Source organism: Salmo salar, chromosome ssa21 (assembly GCF_905237065.1).
Source record: "Salmo salar chromosome ssa21, Ssal_v3.1, whole genome shotgun sequence".
Lineage (NCBI taxonomy): Eukaryota > Metazoa > Chordata > Actinopteri > Salmoniformes > Salmonidae > Salmo > Salmo salar.
Genome location: NC_059462.1, coordinates 461,552 through 483,811, shown reverse-complemented (window position 1 = coordinate 483,811; position 22,260 = coordinate 461,552). Strand labels below are relative to the sequence as shown.

General features: G+C 43.1%; 1 protein-coding gene and 1 non-coding gene across 9 annotated transcripts in view; one reads left to right on the top strand and one right to left on the bottom strand.

Moving 5' to 3' along the window:
* Positions 1-22,260, bottom strand: part of LOC106581613 (E3 ubiquitin-protein ligase MYCBP2) — a 383,302-nt gene that overhangs the window by 122,506 nt on the left and 238,536 nt on the right. For 7 of the 8 annotated variants that reach the window (XM_045704972.1, XM_045704966.1, XM_045704969.1 and 4 more), the window contains one exon: positions 14,830-14,930. In XM_045704972.1, the coding sequence (XP_045560928.1) occupies positions 14,830-14,930 (101 nt within the window). The remainder of the gene's footprint in view (positions 1-14,829; positions 14,931-22,260) is intronic. The other variant, XM_045704967.1, reaches the window with a different exon arrangement.
* On the top strand, positions 3,099-3,174 carry trnaa-ugc (transfer RNA alanine (anticodon UGC)). Its single transcript has one exon. It is a non-coding gene; the product is annotated as a tRNA-Ala (tRNA).

Genomic DNA, 22,260 nt, shown 5'->3' with positions numbered 1-22,260 from the left:
TGTTTATTTATGGCTTTCTTATTCAGTGGCCTTCTAATGGTGGGCCACTTTCCAATTTAGTGAATATTATGATAGTCTTATTGGATTCGAGAGTTCTCAGATTCCAGTGTGTATTTTCCCTTTTGAGGAAGCATATGAATGAAGATTAACCTTTTCACGCATGAGTTCCAAATATCTCTATCCAGCATGAGTTCTTACGCGCAGTTCCACAATTATATTGTTACGCAACAGGTCAGTTAACATGCCCTGCCCTCAAACCAAGGCACGATGCTTGCTAATTATGTATAGGCTATGTTTCAACTTATCAATTGTACATGATTTTCTAACAACAGTTTGAAATGAGGTGTGTTAATTCACATAGAAGTAGTCCATTTCACAGTGGCGGACAATTTATGTTTGAGGCATGCAATGCTATTGTAAGGTGAGGATGAGCTGGACAAACTACTCTCTTCAATGAGAGCCCAAGCATTCCCCCAGGGTTCCCTCAGGTCAAGTATGCAGACATTTGCACATCTCCAGGCAGAACAGAACCTGCTCTAAAGTTTTCCCCCGGTGCATTTTCCAGCTGGCACCCGCATTGACGTCATTGTCGTTAAAATGTTCTATTAGCTCTGTAAAACAATGCTAATGCTGTCAAATAAGTATTAACCTGTTTTGTATCCTTTGAAGCTGCCCTGGCCTTCTAATTGCATTGGCCTGTGTATTCATTTGGCTTGTTTAGCATAACTCTGCCCCTTTGAGGAGCTATTGAGCTCTTCAGTTATTATGTTACCTCATTGTAATATTGTTTAATTGCTATATGGTAATATTTTATTAGAATTACTAATAATTCTTCTTTATTGTGTACTTTCTGAAACCACACAATATGGAACATAACTTTTTTTTTTGGTATGTTTTAATGTTCAATAATCTACTTGCAGTGAGGCTGCTCAACATTTACATTACATTCAGTAATCTAACAAACTCCTATCCAAAGCGACACACAGAAGCAACCAGGGTCAATGCCCTGCTCAAGGGCACGTCGACAGATCTCTCAAGGTCAAAAACAGGGACGTGAACCAGCAACCTATCAGCCACTGGCCCAAGCTCCCAAATGCCAGGCTACCAGCCCTCCAAGATCCCCCCCACAGTTCCCCCTGAGAGCTGCCCCTTAACCATCCGAGACCACCCCCCCACCCCTAGAAAAAAATATATAATACAATAAAATAATTCCATTCCCCACCCCTAAGCCCCCGTCCTCCAATGCACTGTGATGTTTAATATACAATTTGAATCTAATCGAATAGAATCCACAGATTGCGAGTTGAAGATAAATCATTTTATTATGAGTATTAGTATATAAGTAATTGACTGACCCGGTCTCTCCAGATCTCCCAACAATGCTATTTCTAGGGTCAATTTTAGATTAATGTTATGCTTTTTCAGCCATTCCTGAACCTGAGACCAGAAACAGGCTACCTGAGGGCAATACCGAAACAAATTGTCTATTGATTCTGTATCCTCACAACAAAATCTGCAGAGCTGCGATGACTGTATGCCCCAAATATTCAACATTTTGTTGGTTGCAAGAATTCTGTACAATAATTTTAGCTGAAAAGAACGAAGTCTTGAATAATTCATACACCCTGTACCATGGAATCGGTACATCAAAAATCTCTTCCCAACTATTTTGCAATATGTACGGCACAGCTGTCAACCTCCTGGTCCTCAAATGAAACTGGTATACAGTTGAAGTCAGAAGTTTACATACACCTTAGCCAAATACATTTAAACTCAGTTTTTCACAATACCTGACATTTAACCCTAGTAAAAATTCCCTGTCTTTTTTTAAAATGTCACCTTTATTTAACCAGGTAGGCCAGTTGAGAACAAGTTCTCATTTACAACTGCAACCTGGCCAAGATAAAGCAAAGCAGTGTGACACAAACACAGAGTTACACATGGAATAAACAAACGTACAGTCAATAACACAATAGAAAAAAAAGTCTATATACAGTGTGTGCAAATGGCGTGAGGAGGTAAGGCAATAAAGAGGCCATAGTAGCGGAATAATTACAATTTAGCAAATTAACACTGGAGTGATAGATGAGCAGATGATGATGTGCAAGTAGAAATACTGGTGTGCAAATGAGCAAAAAAGTTAATAAAAACAATATGGGGATGAGGTAGGTAGATTGGGTGGGCAATTAACAGATGTGCTGTTAATAGCCCACCCAATTGCTATCTGAGCAATCGGTTAGCTGCTCAGATAGCTGATGTTTAAAGTTAGTGAGGGAGATACAAGTCTCCAACTTCAGTGATTTTTGCAGTTCATTCCAGTCATTGGCAGCAGAGAAATGGAAGGAAAGGCGGCCAAAGAGGTGTTGGCTTTGGCGATGACCAGTGAGATATACCTGCTGGAGCGCGTGCTATGGGTGGGTGTTGCTATGGTGACCAGTGAGCTTACATAAGGCGGAGCTTTACCTAGCAAAGACGTATGACCTGGAGCCAGTGGGTCTGGTGACGAATATGTAGCGAGGGCCAGCCGACGAGAGTATACAGGTCGCAGTGGTGGGTGGTATATGGGGCTTTGGTGACAAAACGGATGGCACTGTGATAAACTGCATCCAATTTGCTGAGTAGAGTGTTGGAGGCTATTTTGTAAATGACATCGCCGAAGTCGAGGATCGGTAGGATAGTCAGTTTTACAAGGGTATGTTTGGCGGTGTGAGTGAAAAGAGGCTTTGTTGCGAAATAGGAAGCCAATTCTAGATTTCATTTTGGATTGCAGATGCTTAATGTGAGTCTGGAAGGAGAGTTTACAGTCTAACCAGACACCTATTTGTAGCTGTCCACATATTCTAAGTCAGAACCGTCCAGGGTAGTGATGCTAGTCGGGCGGGCGGGTGCGGGCAGCGATCAGTTGAAGAGCATGCATTTAGTTTTACTAGTGTTTAAGAGCAGTTGGAGGCCACGGAAGGAGTGTTGTATGGCATTGAAGCTCGTTTGGACGTTTGTTAACACAGTGTCCAAAGAAAGGCCAGATGTATACAGAATGGTGTCGTCTGCGTAGAGGTGGATCAGGGATCTCAGATGATACGAAAGAGGTTGAACAGACTGGTCCCGTGTGGCTCAGTTGGTAGAGCATGGTGTTTGCAACGCCAAGGTTGTGGGTTCGATTCCCACGGGGGACCAGTACGGAGAAGAAAAAAGAAATGTATGCATTCACTACTGTAAGTCGCTCTGGATAACAGCGTCTGCTAAATGACTAAAATGTAATGTAAATGTAATAGGGGTTGCAACAGCGGATAATTTTAGAGAGGTCAGTTAGGATCAACACTTTATTTTAAGAATGTGAAATGTCAGAATAATAGTAGAATGATTTATTTCAGCTTTTATTTCTTTCATCACATTCCCAGTGGGTCAGAAGTTTACATATACTCAATTGGTATTTGGTAGCATTGCCTTTAAATTGTTTAAATTAGGTCAAACGTTACAGGTAGCATTCCACAAGCTTCCCACAATAAGTTGGGTGAATTTTGGCCCATAGCTGGTGTAACTGAGTCAGGTTTGTAGGCATCCTTGCTCACATACGCTTTTTCAGTTCTGCCCACAGATTTTCTATAGGATTGAGGTCAGGGCTTTGTGATGGCTACTCCAATACCTTGACTTTGTTGTCCTTAAGCCATTTTGCCACAACTTTGGAAGTATGCTTGAGGTCATTGTCCATTTGGAAGACCCATTTGCGACCAAGCTTTAACTTCCTAAAATTTGTGCGGCCTTTTAAGCATTCTAGAACCGTTAAATAGTTCAATAAAATAGTTACCACTGGGAATGTGATGAAAGAAATAAAAGCTGAAATAAGTCATTCTCTACTATTATTCTGACATTTCACATTCTTAAAATAAAGTGGTGACCCTAACTGACCTAAGACAATACATTTTTATTAGGATTAAATGTCAGGAATAGTGAAAAACTGAGTTTAAATGTATTTAGCGAAGGTGTATGTAAACTTCCGACTTCAACTGTACATCCTTCCATATGGATTGTGGATCAATAACATGGGGTATCAGTCTACTCAGTGACACCCAGAGAACATTAGCATCGTAGCTCTTATTGTGGGACTCAAAGAACTGTGAATTGAGAAATGTACTGTCAACCTATGTGTATTGAATAGGGTTGTACCTTTTGGGGAAAATTCAGAGGTGGAAACTTTCCGTGGGAATTAACAGGAATATATGGGAATTAATGGAAATATATACAAACTATTATTAATACCATTTAAATGCAGATTTACCATATCTGGGGACAGAAACATAAACCTTTTACCTTATCATAAGTAGACATAATTGCAAATGATTAAATCCTTCCAATAAAAATAATTTAAACTACTTAGTTATGAATTGAACTTTAATTAAATGAGTTGACTTTTCACATGGGATGATTTCACTGAACAAAAGGCAATATTGAATGATCCATCGCATCTCCCAAAAACATTTTCAACATACATCTGTAAAATGATAGTCTAGAAACTAAAGCTTTGCTTGTCTTCCTCTCAGGCTTCCATGTCTTCTCCCTGGACCTCCACAATGTCCACCTCTTGAACATCAGACTGAGGCCTCATCTTCACTGTCACTTTCCAACCTTGTTGAGGATGGTTCGTTGTTAGGTTCAAAAAGCCTCAAATTTGCCTGGATGGCCACCAATTTTTCAACCTGTTGCGTGCTTTGGTGTGTGTGTTCCCAAACAATGACCAGTTGCGCTCTGTGGCGGCTGATGTTGGTGGGATTTGGAGGATGATGGAGGCAACAGGGGAAAGAGCCTCAGATCCACAAAATCCCTTCCACCAAGTGGCTGATGAGATATGTTGGCACGACTGCCATATTGCATCTCCATTCTAAAGCCCTTGCTTGGAAGTGTACTTCGCCAGACTGCCAAGAACCTTGCCCTCATCCAGGCCGAGGTGGCGAGACATGGTAGTGATGACACCATAGGCCTTGTTGATCTCTGCACCAGACAGGATGCTCTTGCCAGCATACTTGGGGTCCAACACGTACACTGCGGCGTGTATGAGCTTCATGCCTAAGTCTTCACGCTTTTTGATGTGAAGTGGGCAAGGCAGTACGGATTTCTTCTCTTACATCTGCAAGCAGAGTCTGAACGTCAGACAGGATGGCATTGTCTCCCTCAATCCGTGCAATGGCTACTGCTATAGGTTTCAGGAGTTTCAGGCTGATTACCACTCTCTCCCAAAATACATGATCCAGGAGGATCCTCTTGATGGGGCAGTCCATATCGGCAGACTGTGATATGGTCATTTCTTGGAGACTCCTTCCCCTCCAGGAGACTGACAAACGTGATGGCAACACCACCCCAACGGGTGTTGCTGGGCAGCTTCAATGTGGTGCTCTTATTCTTCTCACTTTGCTTGGTGAGGTAGAGTGCTGCTAATAACTTGATGACCCTTCACATACCTAGCCATTTCCTTGGCTCTCTTGTAGAGTGTATCCATTGTTTTCAGTGGCATGATGTCCTTGAGGAGGAGATTCAATGCATGAGCAGCACAGCCAATGGGTGTGACATGAGTGTAGGACCTCTCCACTTTAGACCAATCAGCCTTCAAGTTCGCAGCATTGTCTGTCACCAATGCAAATACCTTCTGTGGTCCAAGGTCATTGATGACTGCCTTCAGCTCATCTGCAATGTAGAGACTGGTGTGTCTGTTATCCTTTGTGTCTGTGCTCTTGTAGAATACTGGTTGTGGGGTGGAGATGATGTAGTTAATTATTCCTTGCCCACAAACATTTGACCACCCATCAGAGATGATTGCAATACAGTCTGCTTTCTCTAGGATTTGCTTGACCTTCACTTGAACTCTGTTGAACTCTGCATCCAGCAAATGAGTAGATAAAGCATGTCTGGTTGGAGGGGTGTATGCTGGGAAAAGAACATTCAGAAATCTCTTCCAATACACATTGCCTGTGAGCACCAGAGGTGAACCAGTTGCATACACAGCTCGAGCAAGACATTCATCAGCATTTCTGACTACATTCCTAAGTTGAGTCAAAAAAAATATTATTCCAAGACGACCATGAGTTGTTGCTATCAATAAGGTGTCTGATTCATCATTTTCACCTCGAATAGAAGTAGAGGGACTTTTGTCAGAGGTTGCTTGTTCTGAGTGCTGAGGGAACTTTATGCACTTGGCCAGATGATTCAGTATCTTCGTTGCATTCTTCACATATGATTTGGCACAGTATTTTCAAATGTACACAGCTTTTCCTTCTACATTAGCTGCAGTGAAATGTCTTCACACATCAGATAGTGCCCGTGGCATGTTCCTGTAAAGATGAGTAAAAATAACCCAAATACAATTCCATGTACAGATAAATAGTTAAGCAGTTAGATTAAACAACTAATTTGTAAGATAAATGTTTTAAAATGAAACATGGAAACAGATGAATTAACACTTCTCAGTTAGCAGTCTCAAGCAAGCTAAAACCGACATGGTAGCAAAAACGAACTATCGGAAATCGTTAACAAGTTAGAAATGATTTAAACACACTTTGCTGTAGGCTACTATTTACTAGTTAACAAAAAATCATGTCATTTAAAATATATTCACCCCACCCAGTATTGTAATCAAAATTTACCAGAAAGCATGTAGTCCTTGGCTCAGACAGTGTAGTAGTGTGGGCTCAATAGCATCTCATTAGTGTGCAAGATCTTGAGAATCAGCTGTACATGTGATGGAAGAATGCACTGTGCATGCAGAGAGTTGCAATTCCATTGAATTGGGGATAGTTGAACCAAAATATGCCACAATACCTAGACTTGCCTTATGTGTATCCCACAAAAAAGGTTCACTGTTATAAGTTAACTTTGTTGATGATTTTAACAAAAATTCTGGAAATTTACCAGAAAGTTTCCAACCCTTTGCAACCCTAGTATTGAACACTATTGCCAATAAAAACAATACTGCGTGAATATTTTGGAGTCTGATAACTCTGAGGAGGACATTGGGAAAAAATATCTTTGGTATTGAGTAGACTGATACCCCATTTCATTGATCCTCAATCCTTAAATAAAGCTGTACAGTGCAATATGAATGTCAATACACACAATAGTCTGACTGGGGAGGTGATTTCACAGTCACAGTCCCTCGATAAGAGCTACAATGCGAATATTTGCGTAAACTCTTCACAGTTGTGTTCTGTGGGTGTCACCAAGTAGACTGATACCCCATTTCATTGCTATATATATTGCCTATATATGGCATGATGCCACCAATTGTAACCTTCTGCATCACATTCAAAGAGGTACTTTTATTTTGAAGGCAAACGCCAAATTCCACTATTGTGCCTAATCCTTATTGTGGCACTAGCCAGATGAAGCTAGCTGGCTGCTTATAACATTACCTTTGGGCAACAGGGTTAAGTAGCTGGCTAGCTATTTATTTTCATGAACTGAAGTTCAATTTCTATAGGCGAACAACAAGTGGCTACCTAGCTAATACTTACTCGCAATAATTCCTAAATCATTGTTAACCTGTTAGGGCTAGGGGGCAGTATTGATACGGCTGGATAAAAAACGTACCCGCTTACTGGGTACTACTCCTGCCCAGTAACTAGAATATGTATATAATTATTGGCTTTGGATAGAAAACACCCTAAAGTTTCTAAAACTGTTTGAATGGTGTCTGTGAGTATAACAGAACTCATATGGCAGGCCAAAACCTGAGAAGATTCCATGCAGGAAGTGGCCTGTCTGACAATTTCTTCCCCTTCTTGATTATCACTATCCATTACAAAGGATCTCTGCTGTTACGTGACACTTCCTACGGCTCACATGGGCTCTCAGAAGGCGGCAAAAAGCTGAATCGTGGCTTTGCAGGCTCTGGCTGAAAAAAAAGTAGCGCGTTTGGGTAGTGGCTGGTTACAGTACTGTGAGACTCAGGCGCGTGCCCGCGTCGACCGAATGCTTTGTTTTCTTTCCTCTGTTTACCTAAACGGAGATTCCCGGTCGGAATATTATCGCTTTTTTACGAGAAAAATGGCATAAAAATGGATTTTAAACAGCGGTTGACATGCTTCGAAGTACAGCAATGGAATATTTAGACATTTTTTGTCACGAATTGCGCCATGCTCGTGACCCTGATTTACCATTTCGGATAGTGTCTGGAACGCACGAACAAAACGCCGCTATTTGGATATAACGGTGGATTATTTTGGACCAAACCAACATTTGTTATTGAAGTAGCAGTCCTGGGAGTGCATTCTGACGAAGACAACAAAGGTAATCAAACTTTTGTAATAGTAAATCTGACTTTGGTCAGGGCTAAACTTGGTGGGTGTCTAAATGGCTAGCCGTGATGGCTGGGCTATCTACTGAGAATATTGCAAAATGTGCTTTCACCGAAAAGCTATTTTAAAATCGGACACCTCGATTGCACAAAGGAGTTCTGTATCTATAATTCTTAAAATAATTGTTATGTTTTTTTGTGAACGTTTATCGTGAGTAATTTAGTAAATTGTTAGTAAATTCCCCGGAAGTTTGCGGGGGGGGTATGCTAGTTCTGAACGTCACATGCTAATGTAAAAAGCTGGTTTTTGATATAAATATGAACTTGATTGAACAAAACATGCATGTATTGTATAACATAATGTCCTAGGTGTGTCATCTGATGAAGATCATCAAAGGTTAGTGCTGCATTTAGCTGTCTTCTGGGTTTTTGTGACATTATATGCTAGCTTCAAAAATGGGTGTCTGATTATTTCTGGCTGGGTACTCTGCAGACATAATCTAATGTTTTGCTTTCGTTGTAAAGCCTTTTTGAAATCGGACAGTGTGGTTAGATTAACGAGAGTCTTGTCTTTAAAATGCTGTAAAATAGTCATATGTTTGAGAAATTGAAGTAATAGCATTTCTAAGGTATTTGAAAATCGCGCCACGGGATTCCACTGGCTGTTACGTAGGTGGGACGAAATCGTCCCACTGGCCCTAGAGAAGTTAAACACAGATTATCATTGCATCTAGCCGCTGGAGAGCACCCTTAACAGCCGATCTATAAATTACGTCTGCGCAATCTAGCATGGGTAGGATGGTCATCTGAATCAGGGTTAGTTTGGCAGCTGGGGTGAAAGAGGAGCGATTTATGATAGAGGAAACCACGTCTAGATTTAACTTTAGCCTGCAGCTTTGATATGTGCTGAGAGAAGGGCAGTGTACCATCTAGCCATACTCCCAAGTACTTGTATGAGGTGACTACCTCAAGCTCTACAAGCTCTTAACCCTCAGAGGTAGTAATCACACCTGTGGGGAGAGGGACATTCATTGTTTTGGAGGTGTTCAGAACAAGATTGAGGGCAGAGAAAGGTTGTTGGACACTAAGAAAGCTTTGTTGTAGAGCATTTAACACAAATTCCGGGGAGGGGCTAGCTGAGTATAAGCCTATCATATGCATATAAATGGATGAGAGAGCCTCCTACTGCCTGAACTATGTTGTTGTGAATTGAGAAGAGCATGGGGCCTAGGACTGAGCCATGGGGTACTCCCTTGGTGACAGGCAGTGGCTGAGACTTTAAACACTGCACTCATTGAGGTAGTTAGCAAACCAGGCCAAAGACCCCTCAGAGACACCAATACTCCTTAGCCGGCCCAAAATAATGGAATGGCCCACCGTATCAAAAACTTTGGCCAAGTCAATAAAAATAGCAGAACAACACTGCTTAGAATCAAGGGCAATGGTGACATCATTGAGGACCTTTACGGTTGCAGTGACACATACTTAACCTGAGCGGAAACCAGATTGCATACAAGAGAGAATACTATAGACATCAAGAAAGCCAGTCAGTTGATTATTGACAAGTTTTTCAAAAACTTTTGATAAACAGGGAAAAATAGAAATAGGCCTATAACAGTTAGGATCAGCTTGATCTCCCCCTTTAAATAAAGGACATACCGTGGCTGCCTTCCAAGCAATGGGAACTTCGCCAGAAAGGAGACAGGTTAAAAAGGTCAGAGATATGCTTGGCGATGATGCGGCAGCAACCTTAAAGAAGAAAGTGTCTAAACCCAGATGTTTTTTGGGGTCAAGTTTCAGGAGCTCCTTTAGGACTCAGTGACTCTCTGCGGGGAGAAACTTTGCAGCGGGGCAGGGGAAAAAGAGGGAGGAGTGTCGGGATAGTCACATTAGAAGGGGGTGGGAGATGAGGAAATTTTGGACGGGCAAGGAGATATGGCTGAGTCAAATAGGAATCCTGACTTAATGAAGTGGTGATTAAAGAGCTCAGCCATGTGCTTCTTGTCAGTAACAACCACATCAACTTTAAGGGACATGAGCAGCTGTAAGGAGGGTTTATTCTCCAGGTCTTTAACCATTTTCCAGAACTTCTTGGGGTTAGACCCACAGAGAGAGAACTGCTCCTTAAAGTAACTAAATGTGGCCTTATGGATAGCCTGAGTGCACTTAGTTCTCATTTGTCAGAACTAGAGCGGGTCAGCCTGAGTATGCGTGTGCCGAGCCTTTCGTCAAATGCAATTCTTGAGGTGGAGTATCTCTGCAAGATCACGGTCGAAACAGGAGCTGAACCTGTTTTTAATTCTCATTTTCTTTATGAGGGCATTTTTTTTTAACAATACCACTGAAAATATAAAAAAAGAAGGTCCAAGCGTCTTCAACAGAGGGGATCAAGCCGATTCTATACCATTTTACAGAGGCCAGTTCATGAAGGAAGGCTTGCTCATTAAAGTTCTGACAAATCAGGACAGGTCGTTTCACTGAGCAGCCATTGCGAACACAAGCTGTAAAACAGTGATCACTAAGGTCATTACAGAAAACACCAGACTGATACCTATCAGGATTATTTGTGAGGATAACATCAAGGAGAGTAGCCTTTTCTGGGTGTTTGGAGTTATACCTTGTGGGATTGGTAATAATATGGTAAAAATGTAGGGAGTCCCATTGCTTTAGGACTTGGTCAGGTGGTTTAAGCATGTCCCAGTTTAGGTCACCTAGCAGGACAAATTCAGACTTAGTGTAAGGGGCCAGGAGAGAGCTTAGGGCAGGTAGGGTACAGGCTGGTGCTGATGGAGGACGATAGAACCCAGCAACAGTCAACAAAGAGCTATTTGAAAGTTTAAAGCTTAAAACCAGCAAATCAAATTGTTTGGGAACAGACTTGGTGGAGACAACCAGGAACTGAAGGTGATCCTTGGTAAAACATTAGATTATGTCAGCAGAGTACCCAGCCAGAAATAATCAGACACCCATTTTTCAAGCTAGCATATAATGTCACAAAAACCCAGAAGACAGCTAAATGCAGCACTAACCTTTGATGATCTTCATCAGATGACACACCTAGGACATTATGTTATACAATACATGCATGTTTTGTTCAATCAAGTTCATATTTATATCAAAAAACAGCTTTTTACATTAGCATGTGACGTTCAGAACTAGCATACCCCCTGCAAACTTCCGGTGAATTTACAAAAAATTTACTCACGATAAACGTTCACAAAAAGCATAACAATTATTTTAAGAATTATAGATACAGAACTCCTCTATGCACTCGATATGTCCGATTTTAAAATAGCTTTTCGGTGAAAGGACATTTTGCAATATTCTAAGTAGATAGCCCGGCATCACAGGGCTAGCTATTTAGACACCCAGCAAGTTTAGCACTCACCAAAGTCAGATTTACTATAAGAAAAATGTTATTACCTTTGGTGTTCTTCGTCAGAATGCACTCCCAGGACTTCTACTTCAATAACAAATGTTGGTTTGGTCCCAAATAATCCATTGTTATATCCAAATAGCGGCGTTTTGTTCGTGCGTTCAAGACACTATCCAAATGGTAAAGAAGGGACACGAGCACGACGCATTTCGTGACAAAAAAATTCTAAATATTCCATTACCGTACTTCGAAGCATGTCAACCGCTGTTTAAAATCAATTTTTATGCAATTTTTCTCGTAAAAAAGCGATAATATTCCGACCGGGAATCTGCATTTAGGCAAACAGACGAAAGAAAATAAAGCACGGGGTCGACTCGTGCACGCGCCTAAGCCCATTGTCCTCTGATCGGCCACTTGCCAAAGGCGATAATGTGTTTCAGCCTGGGGCTGCCTCGATATCATTCAGCTTTTTCCCGGGCTCTGAGAGCCTATGGGAGCCGTAGGAAGTGTCACGTTACAGCAAAGATCCTCAGTCTTCAATAAAAAGAGCCAAGATGAACAACAACTTGTCAGACAGGCCACTTCCTGTTCAGAATCCTCTCAGGTTTTTGCCTGCCATATGAGTTCTGTTATACTCACAGACACCATTCAAACAGTTTTAGAAACTTTAGGGTATTTTCTATCCAAAGCCAATAATTATATGCATATTCTAGTTACTGGGCAGGAGTAGTAACCAGATTAAATCGGGTACGTTTTTTATCCGGCCGTGTCAATACTGCCCCCTACCCCCAACAGGTTAAGCCCTTACCCGTGTCCAGCAAGTGATGCAACATTCTAAGAATAGTGTTATATCTATATATCTATATGCTTGCTTTTTGGGATTTTAGGCTGTATAAGCACTTCGTGACATCTGCTGATGTAAAAAGGGCTTTATAAATACATTTGATTTGCAGGAAAACAGGTTTGGAATGCAAATGGTTCCTGCTGAAAAGAGAAGACTAATACGTATGCTGTTGGCTACCAAATATTTGATCAACTTCCAAATATTATGTTTCAAAGTAAAATAACAGAGAGATAGGCTTCTGGCACAAATGCATCGGCCATCAACGGCAAGTGAGCTGCGCATCATTGGGTGAGCATTTTTAGGACTATAATTTCCTCCTCAAATGATGGATTCAAGACAAGGTCGTTTTTATTGATCTCAGATTCTCAGTGTCAAAGTAGCCTATCATTTCAATAAAAAAATATTCTGACAAAGTCTACAGTCATGCAAAATTATTAGAATTGCTAAATGTTCCTAGGCCACTAAAATCTTCCCCCCCATGTGTGCAACTGCTTAGTGCCTCTACTCTACTTCTCTATGCCACTATGTAAATGTGATATGCATGCAATGCTTTATTATAATTTATATTTTTTATGTATGCGTTCTGGTACCTCAGAAATAGCTAGGTCACCCCACTCTCACTTTTTGTTCCGGCATCTCCCGATTTACAAATTAAGCAATGTATGACGTAATCATATTGGATGATAAATAACAGCTATTGCAGCTATCTACTATAGCGCGAGTCGTTGGTTGGTTGTTGGTTGGTTGCAGTCTGTCCCGCAGCACAGACCCTGCTAGAGCAGGAACCTCTCCCTTTATCAGCGGTGGATAATAAAACAGCTTAAAAATGTACTTTTCTGCTGCTTCCCTCGGACCGGGTCTGATACGACCAGGTCTATACAGAAGGGGTCTAGTTATTCTCGGGCCCTTTCAGAACGAGTCTCTATATTAATTTGTTTATGCATTTTGGGTGTGGGTGGGAAAGCCCCAGGTCCATTTTGAAACGGGTGTAACATTTTGGATCCGTGAAGACCTCTATAAAGTAGCTTAAAAATATACTTTTCTGCTGCTTTCATCACTTGGATCGGACCAGGTCTGGATCCGACCAAGTCTATACGGAACGGGTCTAGTTGTCCTCGGTTCCATTTGGAACGGGTCTCTATATTAAGAAAATGTATTTATGCATATCGGGTCAAGGTGGGAAAGCCCCAGGTCCATTTCGTAACGGGTCCAACTATTTTGGACAAGTGAAGCCCTGTTGTGTAAATGCCAGGCCCTGGGCTCCATCCAAAATGACCCCAAGCCCGATAACCAGGACATGCATATGCTGAATGAGGAAATGGGGGCCATGGAGAAGGAGCACAGCGACTTGCAGCTGCACATTTCCCGAATTGGTGGTGTGAGAACCTGGGGTACTGGAGGACCCTCATCACCAGGGCTGAGAAGAAGATGACATGTTACTTCATCAGTGTGAGCCTCCTGCAAAGGTATGAATTCGAGAACAGCCGGAAGAGCATAACCAGGTAGCTCACAGGTTCAGGCACTGCACAGGAAGGATCCCAACGTTTTCCCCTCCTTGAAAAGTCCAGCTGCCCTCCATCAGTAAACTGCCATTCAAATCTGTTGACCAAATGTTCCTTAAGAAGTAATAAAAATCAGCTCAATGCCAAAATGCTGACCGACGAGCAGATGTGTCAGAACTAGGCACTCTATGCCTTCCTTAGCCCCTCTCCGGAGCACCTGAAGGTCACTTCCTGAAGACGATGACTGCCCGGAGACTTCTCCTCCTTCTCCTCTGACTATGAGGATGAGACTAATAGGAAGAGCGGGGCACAACCCTGCTTCATTCTCATAGGGGAGATCTTTGAGCACAGAGGCATGTTCAAGAGGGTTCGTAAAACACTCATTGGAGAGAGCCCAACAGAAGGTACTCAACAACATTCCAGATGAATTATAGAAAAGCGTGGTACAGCAGAAAGCCAGATATGGTAGCATCAAGGTCTTCAACACACTTCAGGACACCAGTGCCAACAAGCGTCTCACTTAGATCCTCCTGGAAAGGTTCCTCAAAGAGCTATGTCCAGAGCTCAATGTGGAGATGGTCCAGATCTGAGTCATGTCACCCCAGGAAAGCACCACCTTGTTGTGTGTGATTATTGACAGTCGTTTTGGGTTTGCTTTGACCATTGATAAACAAAAAGCTAGCTTCAAAAAGAGTGCTAGGCTGGATCAATGTGCTTCATCTATAAATAAAAAAAACACCTTGCTCTCACCTTGGGGACCTTTGACGAGATATAGCAGTAAAATAAATGTAAAGCCTATTTCACAGATATTTTTACCACATCTCACCTTGGGTACTGAGGCAGCCACAGGGCCGATGTAGGCCAGGATGAGGGGGAGCAGCATGGAGAACAGGCTGGAAGAACTCAGCAGCTCAGGGACGTCCTCTGCTTCAGACAGGAGCACAGGTTTTAATAACAAAGACATATAGGGCTGGTTTTCTTTTTGTTTTAAACATTATTTATACAGGGATTCCCAGTTGAGAGCAGTCTCTTTTTCAATGGTGCCCTGTGTTACAAAAATCAACAATTCAAACAGATACAATTACATACAGAGCAGAAATGACATACAGAGCAGAATTATTATATTTTACAAGTGCAGTCCACAATGAATATGTCCTGTATTAAAGTCTTAAAGTGACCTAATGAAACCAGGTCTAATTTATTCAGCTGGAGGTCATTCCAGGAATAAGGAGCACAATAACTAGTCGGTTATCCGCTGAAACGAATGCAACGGTCATGATTAACGAATTACAGGTTCATTTGAATAATGTAGTGGAATTAAATTGGCACATGTATTTTTGTTTATTTGCTCTATTACATGTATCACATGTGCGCCGCACAAAGAGCCTATAGTTTGACTGGAATATCATCTGTCGGGCAGCGAGAGTGTGCAGCTCAAACAGCTGGTTGCTGAGTGGAGTGAAACTTCCGTAACCCCGGTTCTCTGATATTAAGAGTTTGACATCTCACTAGTGGAATTCACCAGAATCTCCTTAGTAGCTCAAACAAATCATATACGTCTGTCAGAGACAGACAGATCGATGGTGTATGAGGGAGCCCCTCCCCTCATACTAAAGAGCCACCCACCTGCCCTCTGATAATGCACAAGCACGCCGAACTTCCTCACAATCTTCCGAGTATGGGAATGTGGTAAAATGTCTCACTCATAATATTAGAGAACCTGGGTTACGCAAGTCACTTTACCCCTACCTACAGTTGAAGTCAGACGTTTACATACACTTAGGTTGGAGTCATTAAAACTCGTTTTTCAACCAGTCCACAAATTTCTTCTTAACAAACTATAGTTTTGGCAAGTCGGTTAGGACATCTACTGTGTGCACGACAAGTAAGTTTTCGAACAATTGTTTGCAGACAGATTATTTCACTGTATCACAATTCCAGTGGGTCAGAAGTTTACATACACTAAGTTGATTGAGCCTTTATACAGCTTGGAAAATTCCAGAAAATGTCATGGTTTTAGAGGCTTCTGTACGTAAACGTCTGACCCACTGTGTCACGACTTCCGCCGAAGTCGGTCCCTCTCCTTGTTCAGGCGGCGTTCGGCGGTCGACGTCACCGGCTTTCTAGCCACCGCCGATCCACTTTTCATTTTCCATTTGTTCTGTCTTTGTCTTACACACCTGGCTTCACTCAACCAATTAATTGTTTATTATTTAACCCTCTGTTCCCCATGTTGTGTTTGTGAGTGATTGTTTATTTGTAATTCGGTCCGTCTTTGTGGGCTCGTGATGTTACTTTGTAAATTTGTCTTTTTGAGTAAAGTACGTTGATTACTCATATCTGCTGTCCTGCGCCTGACTCTCTACACCGGCTACACACAGGACCCAGGTTTAAATGTATTTGGCTAAGGTGTACGTAAACTTCCGAATTCAACTGTATATGTACAGTACATAAATCAATAACATCGTACCCCGGCACATCAACTCAGAACTGGTACTCCCTGTACACAGACATGTTACCGGTACTTAAGCTCTGACGAAGGCCGTGAAGCCGATGCATAAGCTTATTAAAGTTCAGTGATACTATCAAGAGCAGTGTGCGGTTTCCTTTTCCTTTTTCCCCTCATCTTGTTCAACTGTTACCATGCACCTGCAAAAGAGATAGCTCAGATGTACGAGTGCCTTTTGAATTTTACATAGACCTTAGCAAAATACATTTAAACTAAGTTTAACAATTCCTGACATTTAATCCTAGTAAAAATTCCCTGTCTTAGGTCAGTTAGGATCACCACTTTATTTTAAGAATGTGAAATATCAGAATAATAGTACAGAGAATTATTTATTTCAACTTTTATTTCTTTCATCACATTCCCAGTGGGTCAGAAGTTTACATACAGTCAATTAGTATTTGGTAGCATTATCTTTAAATTGTTTAACTTGGGTCAAACGTTTCGGGTTGCCTTCGACAAGCTTCCCACAATAAGTTGGGTGAATTTTGGCCCATTCCTCCTGACAGAGCTGGTGTAACTGAGTCAGGTTTGTAGGACTCCTTGCGGGCACACACTTTTTCAGTTCTGCCCACACATTTTCTATAGGATTGAGGTCAGGGCTTTGTGATGGCCACTCCAATGCCTTGACTTTGTTGTCCTTAAGCCATTTACATTTACATTTACATTTACATTTAAGTCATTTAGCAGACGCTCTTATCCAGAGCGACTTACAAAATGGTGCATTCACCTTATGATATCCAGTGGAACAACCACTTTACAATAGTGCATCTAAATATTTTAAGGGGGGGGGGTTAGAAGGATTACTTTATCCTATCCTAGGTATTCCTTAAAGAGGTGGGGTTTCAGGTGTCTCCGGAAGGTGGTGATTGACTCCGCTGTCCTGGCGTCGTGAGGGAGCTTGTTCCACCATTGGGGTGCCAGAGCAGCGAACAGTTTTGACTGGGCTGAGCGGGAACTGTGCTTCCTCAGAGGTAGGGGGCCAGCAGGCCAGTGGTGGATGAACGCAGTGCCCTTGTTTGGGTGTAGGGCCTGATCAGAGCCTGAAGGTATGGAGGTGCCGTTCCCTTCACAGCTCCGTAGGCAATCACCATGGTCTTGTAGCGGATGCGAGCTTCAACTGGAAGCCAGTGGAGAGAGCGGAGGAGCGGGGTGACGTGAGAAAACTTGGGAAGGTTGAACACCAGACGGGCTGCGGCGTTCTGGATGAGTTGTAGGGGTTTAATGGCACAGGCAGGGAGCCCAGCCAACAGCGAGTTGCAGTAATCCAGACGGGAGATGACAAGTGCCTGGATTAGGACCTGCGCCGCTTCCTGTGTGAGGCAGGGTCGTACTCTGCGAATGTTGTAGAGCATGAACCTACAGGATCGGGTCACCGCCTTGATGTTAGTGGAGAACGACAGGGTGTTGTCCAGGATCACGCCATTTTGCCACAACTTTGGAAGTATGCACGGGGTCATTGTCCATTTGGAAAACCCATTTGCGACCAAGCTTTAACTTCCTGACTGTGTCTTGAGATGTGTCATGTCTTGAGATGTTGCTTCAATATATCCACATAATTTTACTTCCTCATGATGCCATCTATTTTGTGAAGTGCACCAGTCCATCCAGCAGCAAAGCACCCCCACAACATGATGCTGCCACCCCCGTGCTTCACAGTTGGGATGGTGTTATTCGGCTTGCAAGCCTCCCCCTTTTTCCTCCAAACATAACGATGGTCATTATGGCCAAACAGTTCCATTTTTGTTTCATCAGACCAGAGGACATTTCTCCAAAAAGTATGATCTTTATCCCCATGTGCAGTTGCAAACCGTAGTCTGGCTTTTTTTATGGCGGTTTTGGAGCAGTGGCTTCTTTCATGCTGGGTGGCCTTTCAGGTTATGTCGATATAGGACTCGTTATACTGTGGGTATAGATACTTCTGTACCTGTTTGCTCCAGCATCTTCACAAAGTCCTTTGCTGGGATTGATTTTTACTTTTCGCACCAAAGTATGTTCATCTCTAGGAGACGGAATGCGTCTCCTTCCTGAGTGGTATGACGGCTGCGTGGTCCCATGGTGTTTATACGTACTATTGTTTGACTCAATTGACTCAAATTATGTCAATTAACCTATCATAAGCTTCTAAAGCCATGACAATTTTCTAGAATTGCCCAAGCTGTTTAAAGGCACAGTCAACTTAGTGTATGTAAACTTCTGACCCACTGGAATTGTGATACAGTGAATTATAAGTGAAATAATCTGTCTGTAAACAATTGTTGGAAAAATGAATTGTGTCATGCACAAAGTCGATGTCCTTACCGACTTCGTTTGTTAACAAGACATTTGTGGAGTGGTTGGAGTTTTAATGACTCCAACATAAGTATGTAAACTTCCGACTTCAACTGTATGCATTGGGGCAGGCAGCGTTCTCCTGGCATCCGCCAAACCCATATTTGTCCATCAGACTGCCAGATGGTGAAGTGTGATTAATCATTCCAGAGAAAGCATTTCCACTGCTCCAGAGTCCGTGGAGAGCGTTACACCACTCCAGCCGACGCTTGGCATTGCAAATACTGATCTTAGGCTTGCGTGCGGCTGTTCGGCCATGGAATCCCATTTCATGAAGCGCCAGACAAACAGTTATTGTACTGATGTTGCTCTCAGAGGCAGTTTGGAACTCGGTAGCGAGTGTTGCAAAAGAGGACAGACAATTTTTACACGCTACGCAGTTTAGCACTCGGCGGTCCAGTTCTGTGAGCTTGTGTGGCTTACCACTTCGTGGTTGAGCTGTTGTTATTGTGAAGTGGAAATGTCTAGGAGCAACAACACTTACAGATGACCGGGGCAGGTGTGTCCAGAAATTTGACGAACTGACTTGTTGGAAAGGTGGCACCCTATGACAGTGACACGGTAGCAGTCACTGAGCGCTTCAGTAAAGCCATTCTACTGCCAATGTTTGACAATGGAGATTGCATGGCTGTGTGCTCAATTTTATACACATGTCAACAATGGGTGTGGCTGAAATAGCAGAACCAACTAATTTGAAGGGGTGTCCACATGATTGGCGCGTATGGACAACTAGGCGTGCTCTGCTCCACAGAATAATCCTGATGGATAGTCTGTAAGTGCAGGGGCGAGTGCCACCCTGGCGGTTGATGTACACCACTACAGTGGTATTGCCCATTCTGATCAAAATGTGGCAATTCTGAAGGTATATTATGTAAGCAATGTGGATTTGTGGGTCCATACACCATTTATTGCATCTCCCTTGTGAACTGCGCACCAGCCCGTGAGTGACGCATTTGTCGTTACCACTTTATTCATTGCCACTACCCCTACGGGAGTGCCAGGAACAAATCAGGCTGCTCTTCCAGTGACGGAGAGCCGAGAGACATGCATAAAGTCACCTCTATCTGGCAATTGAGGTGAGGCCGTATACACATGCTTGCTGTTTGGGGTTTTAGGCTGGGTTTCTGTGTAGCACTTTGTGACATCAGACTTTATAAATACATTTGATTGATTGATTGGTAAAACAGCCAGCGCTGGAAGTCTCTCATTCACAGTGGGCCAAGAGGTATTACTGAGATGGTGGATGCCATCAACCCCATTACTCAGAAGCACATCCTGATAAGAGTGAGAATCAAGCATTACGCCTAGGCATTCAATTCTCTGTGTTGGCACCAAACAGCTCTTTTTTGATTGATCTTGAACCGGAGAGGTGGGTTACAAGAGAAGTTGTGTCTCGTACCATTTGCAACCAGGACAGGGAGCAAAGCAGGTAATTGTCTATGTAGGCGGAGACTCTAAACCCCTTGTTTCTCAGGGGTGGGAGTGTTGCCTCTACACAACGTTCGGGGAGCTAGCGCTAGCCCAAATGGGACATCAATATATTTGTAGGCTGTGCCTTGAAAAGCAAACCTGAGAAACCTCTGGTGTGCTGGTAGGGTGCTTATGTGAAAATAAGCATCCTGCAAGTCGACTGTGCTCCACCTGAGAGGAGGCAGACCAGAACACGAAGGAGCGCCCCTAGGTCAGGCTCACCTTCGTCACTGCAAGGGAATCAAACGGGTGGGACCTCGATATGGCTGCAGCGAAGGACTGTGTTCCCCACTGTCAGCCCTTGTTGGGGGATCCAAACTGTGGGGACGATAACCACTGTGTCGCTGAGGGCCTCCCGCGGAAACCCCTGGTGCCAGCAGTTGCCCTCTCCCTGCCACGAGATCCTGGCATGTGGAAGGGATAAGCTGGGTTCGCCCTCCTTTCAAATTTCGCAATTCTGCAGCATGGCGGAGACAGCCGGCCCAAACAGTTCCGTCAGCGTGACAGGGAAACCTGCTCTCTGTCCGACAGGCTGGACAGTTTGAGCCACAGGGCTCTCTCCCCTACCACCGCAAGGCTCATGGCTCGGAGGTTGAGGTCTGTGATGACACAGATCTCAACCCAAATTTCTGTGTAAGGCTTGCCAATCGATTGTAGATGCCAATCGAGGGCATCTTCAACATCAAATCGGCCTGGTAAGACCGTAGTAGGGAGGTAACATTCAACGCCCGTACAGAATGTGCGGCAGACACGTAGACCTTTTGGTACATAGACGTGGCCCGCCTTACCAGGGATAGAAGTGTAATTCCCTGTCAAAATAAAGGTTAAATGTGTGCGCTTTGGGGACCTTTAACAGCATGTTGTAGGTGGGAGATGAGGGCTGCAGTAGATATCTCAGATAGGGGGGAGTGAGGCCTAAGAGGGTTTTATAAATAAGCATCACGACGGGTATACAGAGATGACCAGTTTACAGAGGAGTATAAAGTGCAGTGATGTGTCCTATAAGGAGCATTCGTGGCAAATCTGATGGCCAAATGGTAAAGAACATCTAGCCGCTGGAGAGCACCCTTAACAGCCGATCTATAAATTACGTCTGCGCAATCTAGCATGGGTAGGATGGTCATCTGAATCAGGGTTAGTTTGGCAGCTGGGGTGAAAGAGGAGCGATTTATGATAGAGGAAACCACGTCTAGATTTAACTTTAGCCTGCAGCTTTGATATGTGCTGAGAGAAGGGCAGTGTACCATCTAGCCATACTCCCAAGTACTTGTATGAGGTGACTACCTCAAGCTCTACAAGCTCTTAACCCTCAGAGGTAGTAATCACACCTGTGGGGAGAGGGACATTCATTGTTTTGGAGGTGTTCAGAACAAGATTGAGGGCAGAGAAAGGTTGTTGGACACTAAGAAAGCTTTGTTGTAGAGCATTTAACACAAATTCCGGGGAGGGGCTAGCTGAGTATAAGCCTATCATATGCATATAAATGGATGAGAGAGCCTCCTACTGCCTGAACTATGTTGTTGTGAATTGAGAAGAGCATGGGGCCTAGGACTGAGCCATGGGGTACTCCCTTGGTGACAGGCAGTGGCTGAGACTTTAAACACTGCACTCATTGAGGTAGTTAGCAAACCAGGCCAAAGACCCCTCAGAGACACCAATACTCCTTAGCCGGCCCAAAATAATGGAATGGCCCACCGTATCAAAAACTTTGGCCAAGTCAATAAAAATAGCAGAACAACACTGCTTAGAATCAAGGGCAATGGTGACATCATTGAGGACCTTTACGGTTGCAGTGACACATACTTAACCTGAGCGGAAACCAGATTGCATACAAGAGAGAATACTATAGACATCAAGAAAGCCAGTCAGTTGATTATTGACAAGTTTTTCAAAAACTTTTGATAAACAGGGAAAAATAGAAATAGGCCTATAACAGTTAGGATCAGCTTG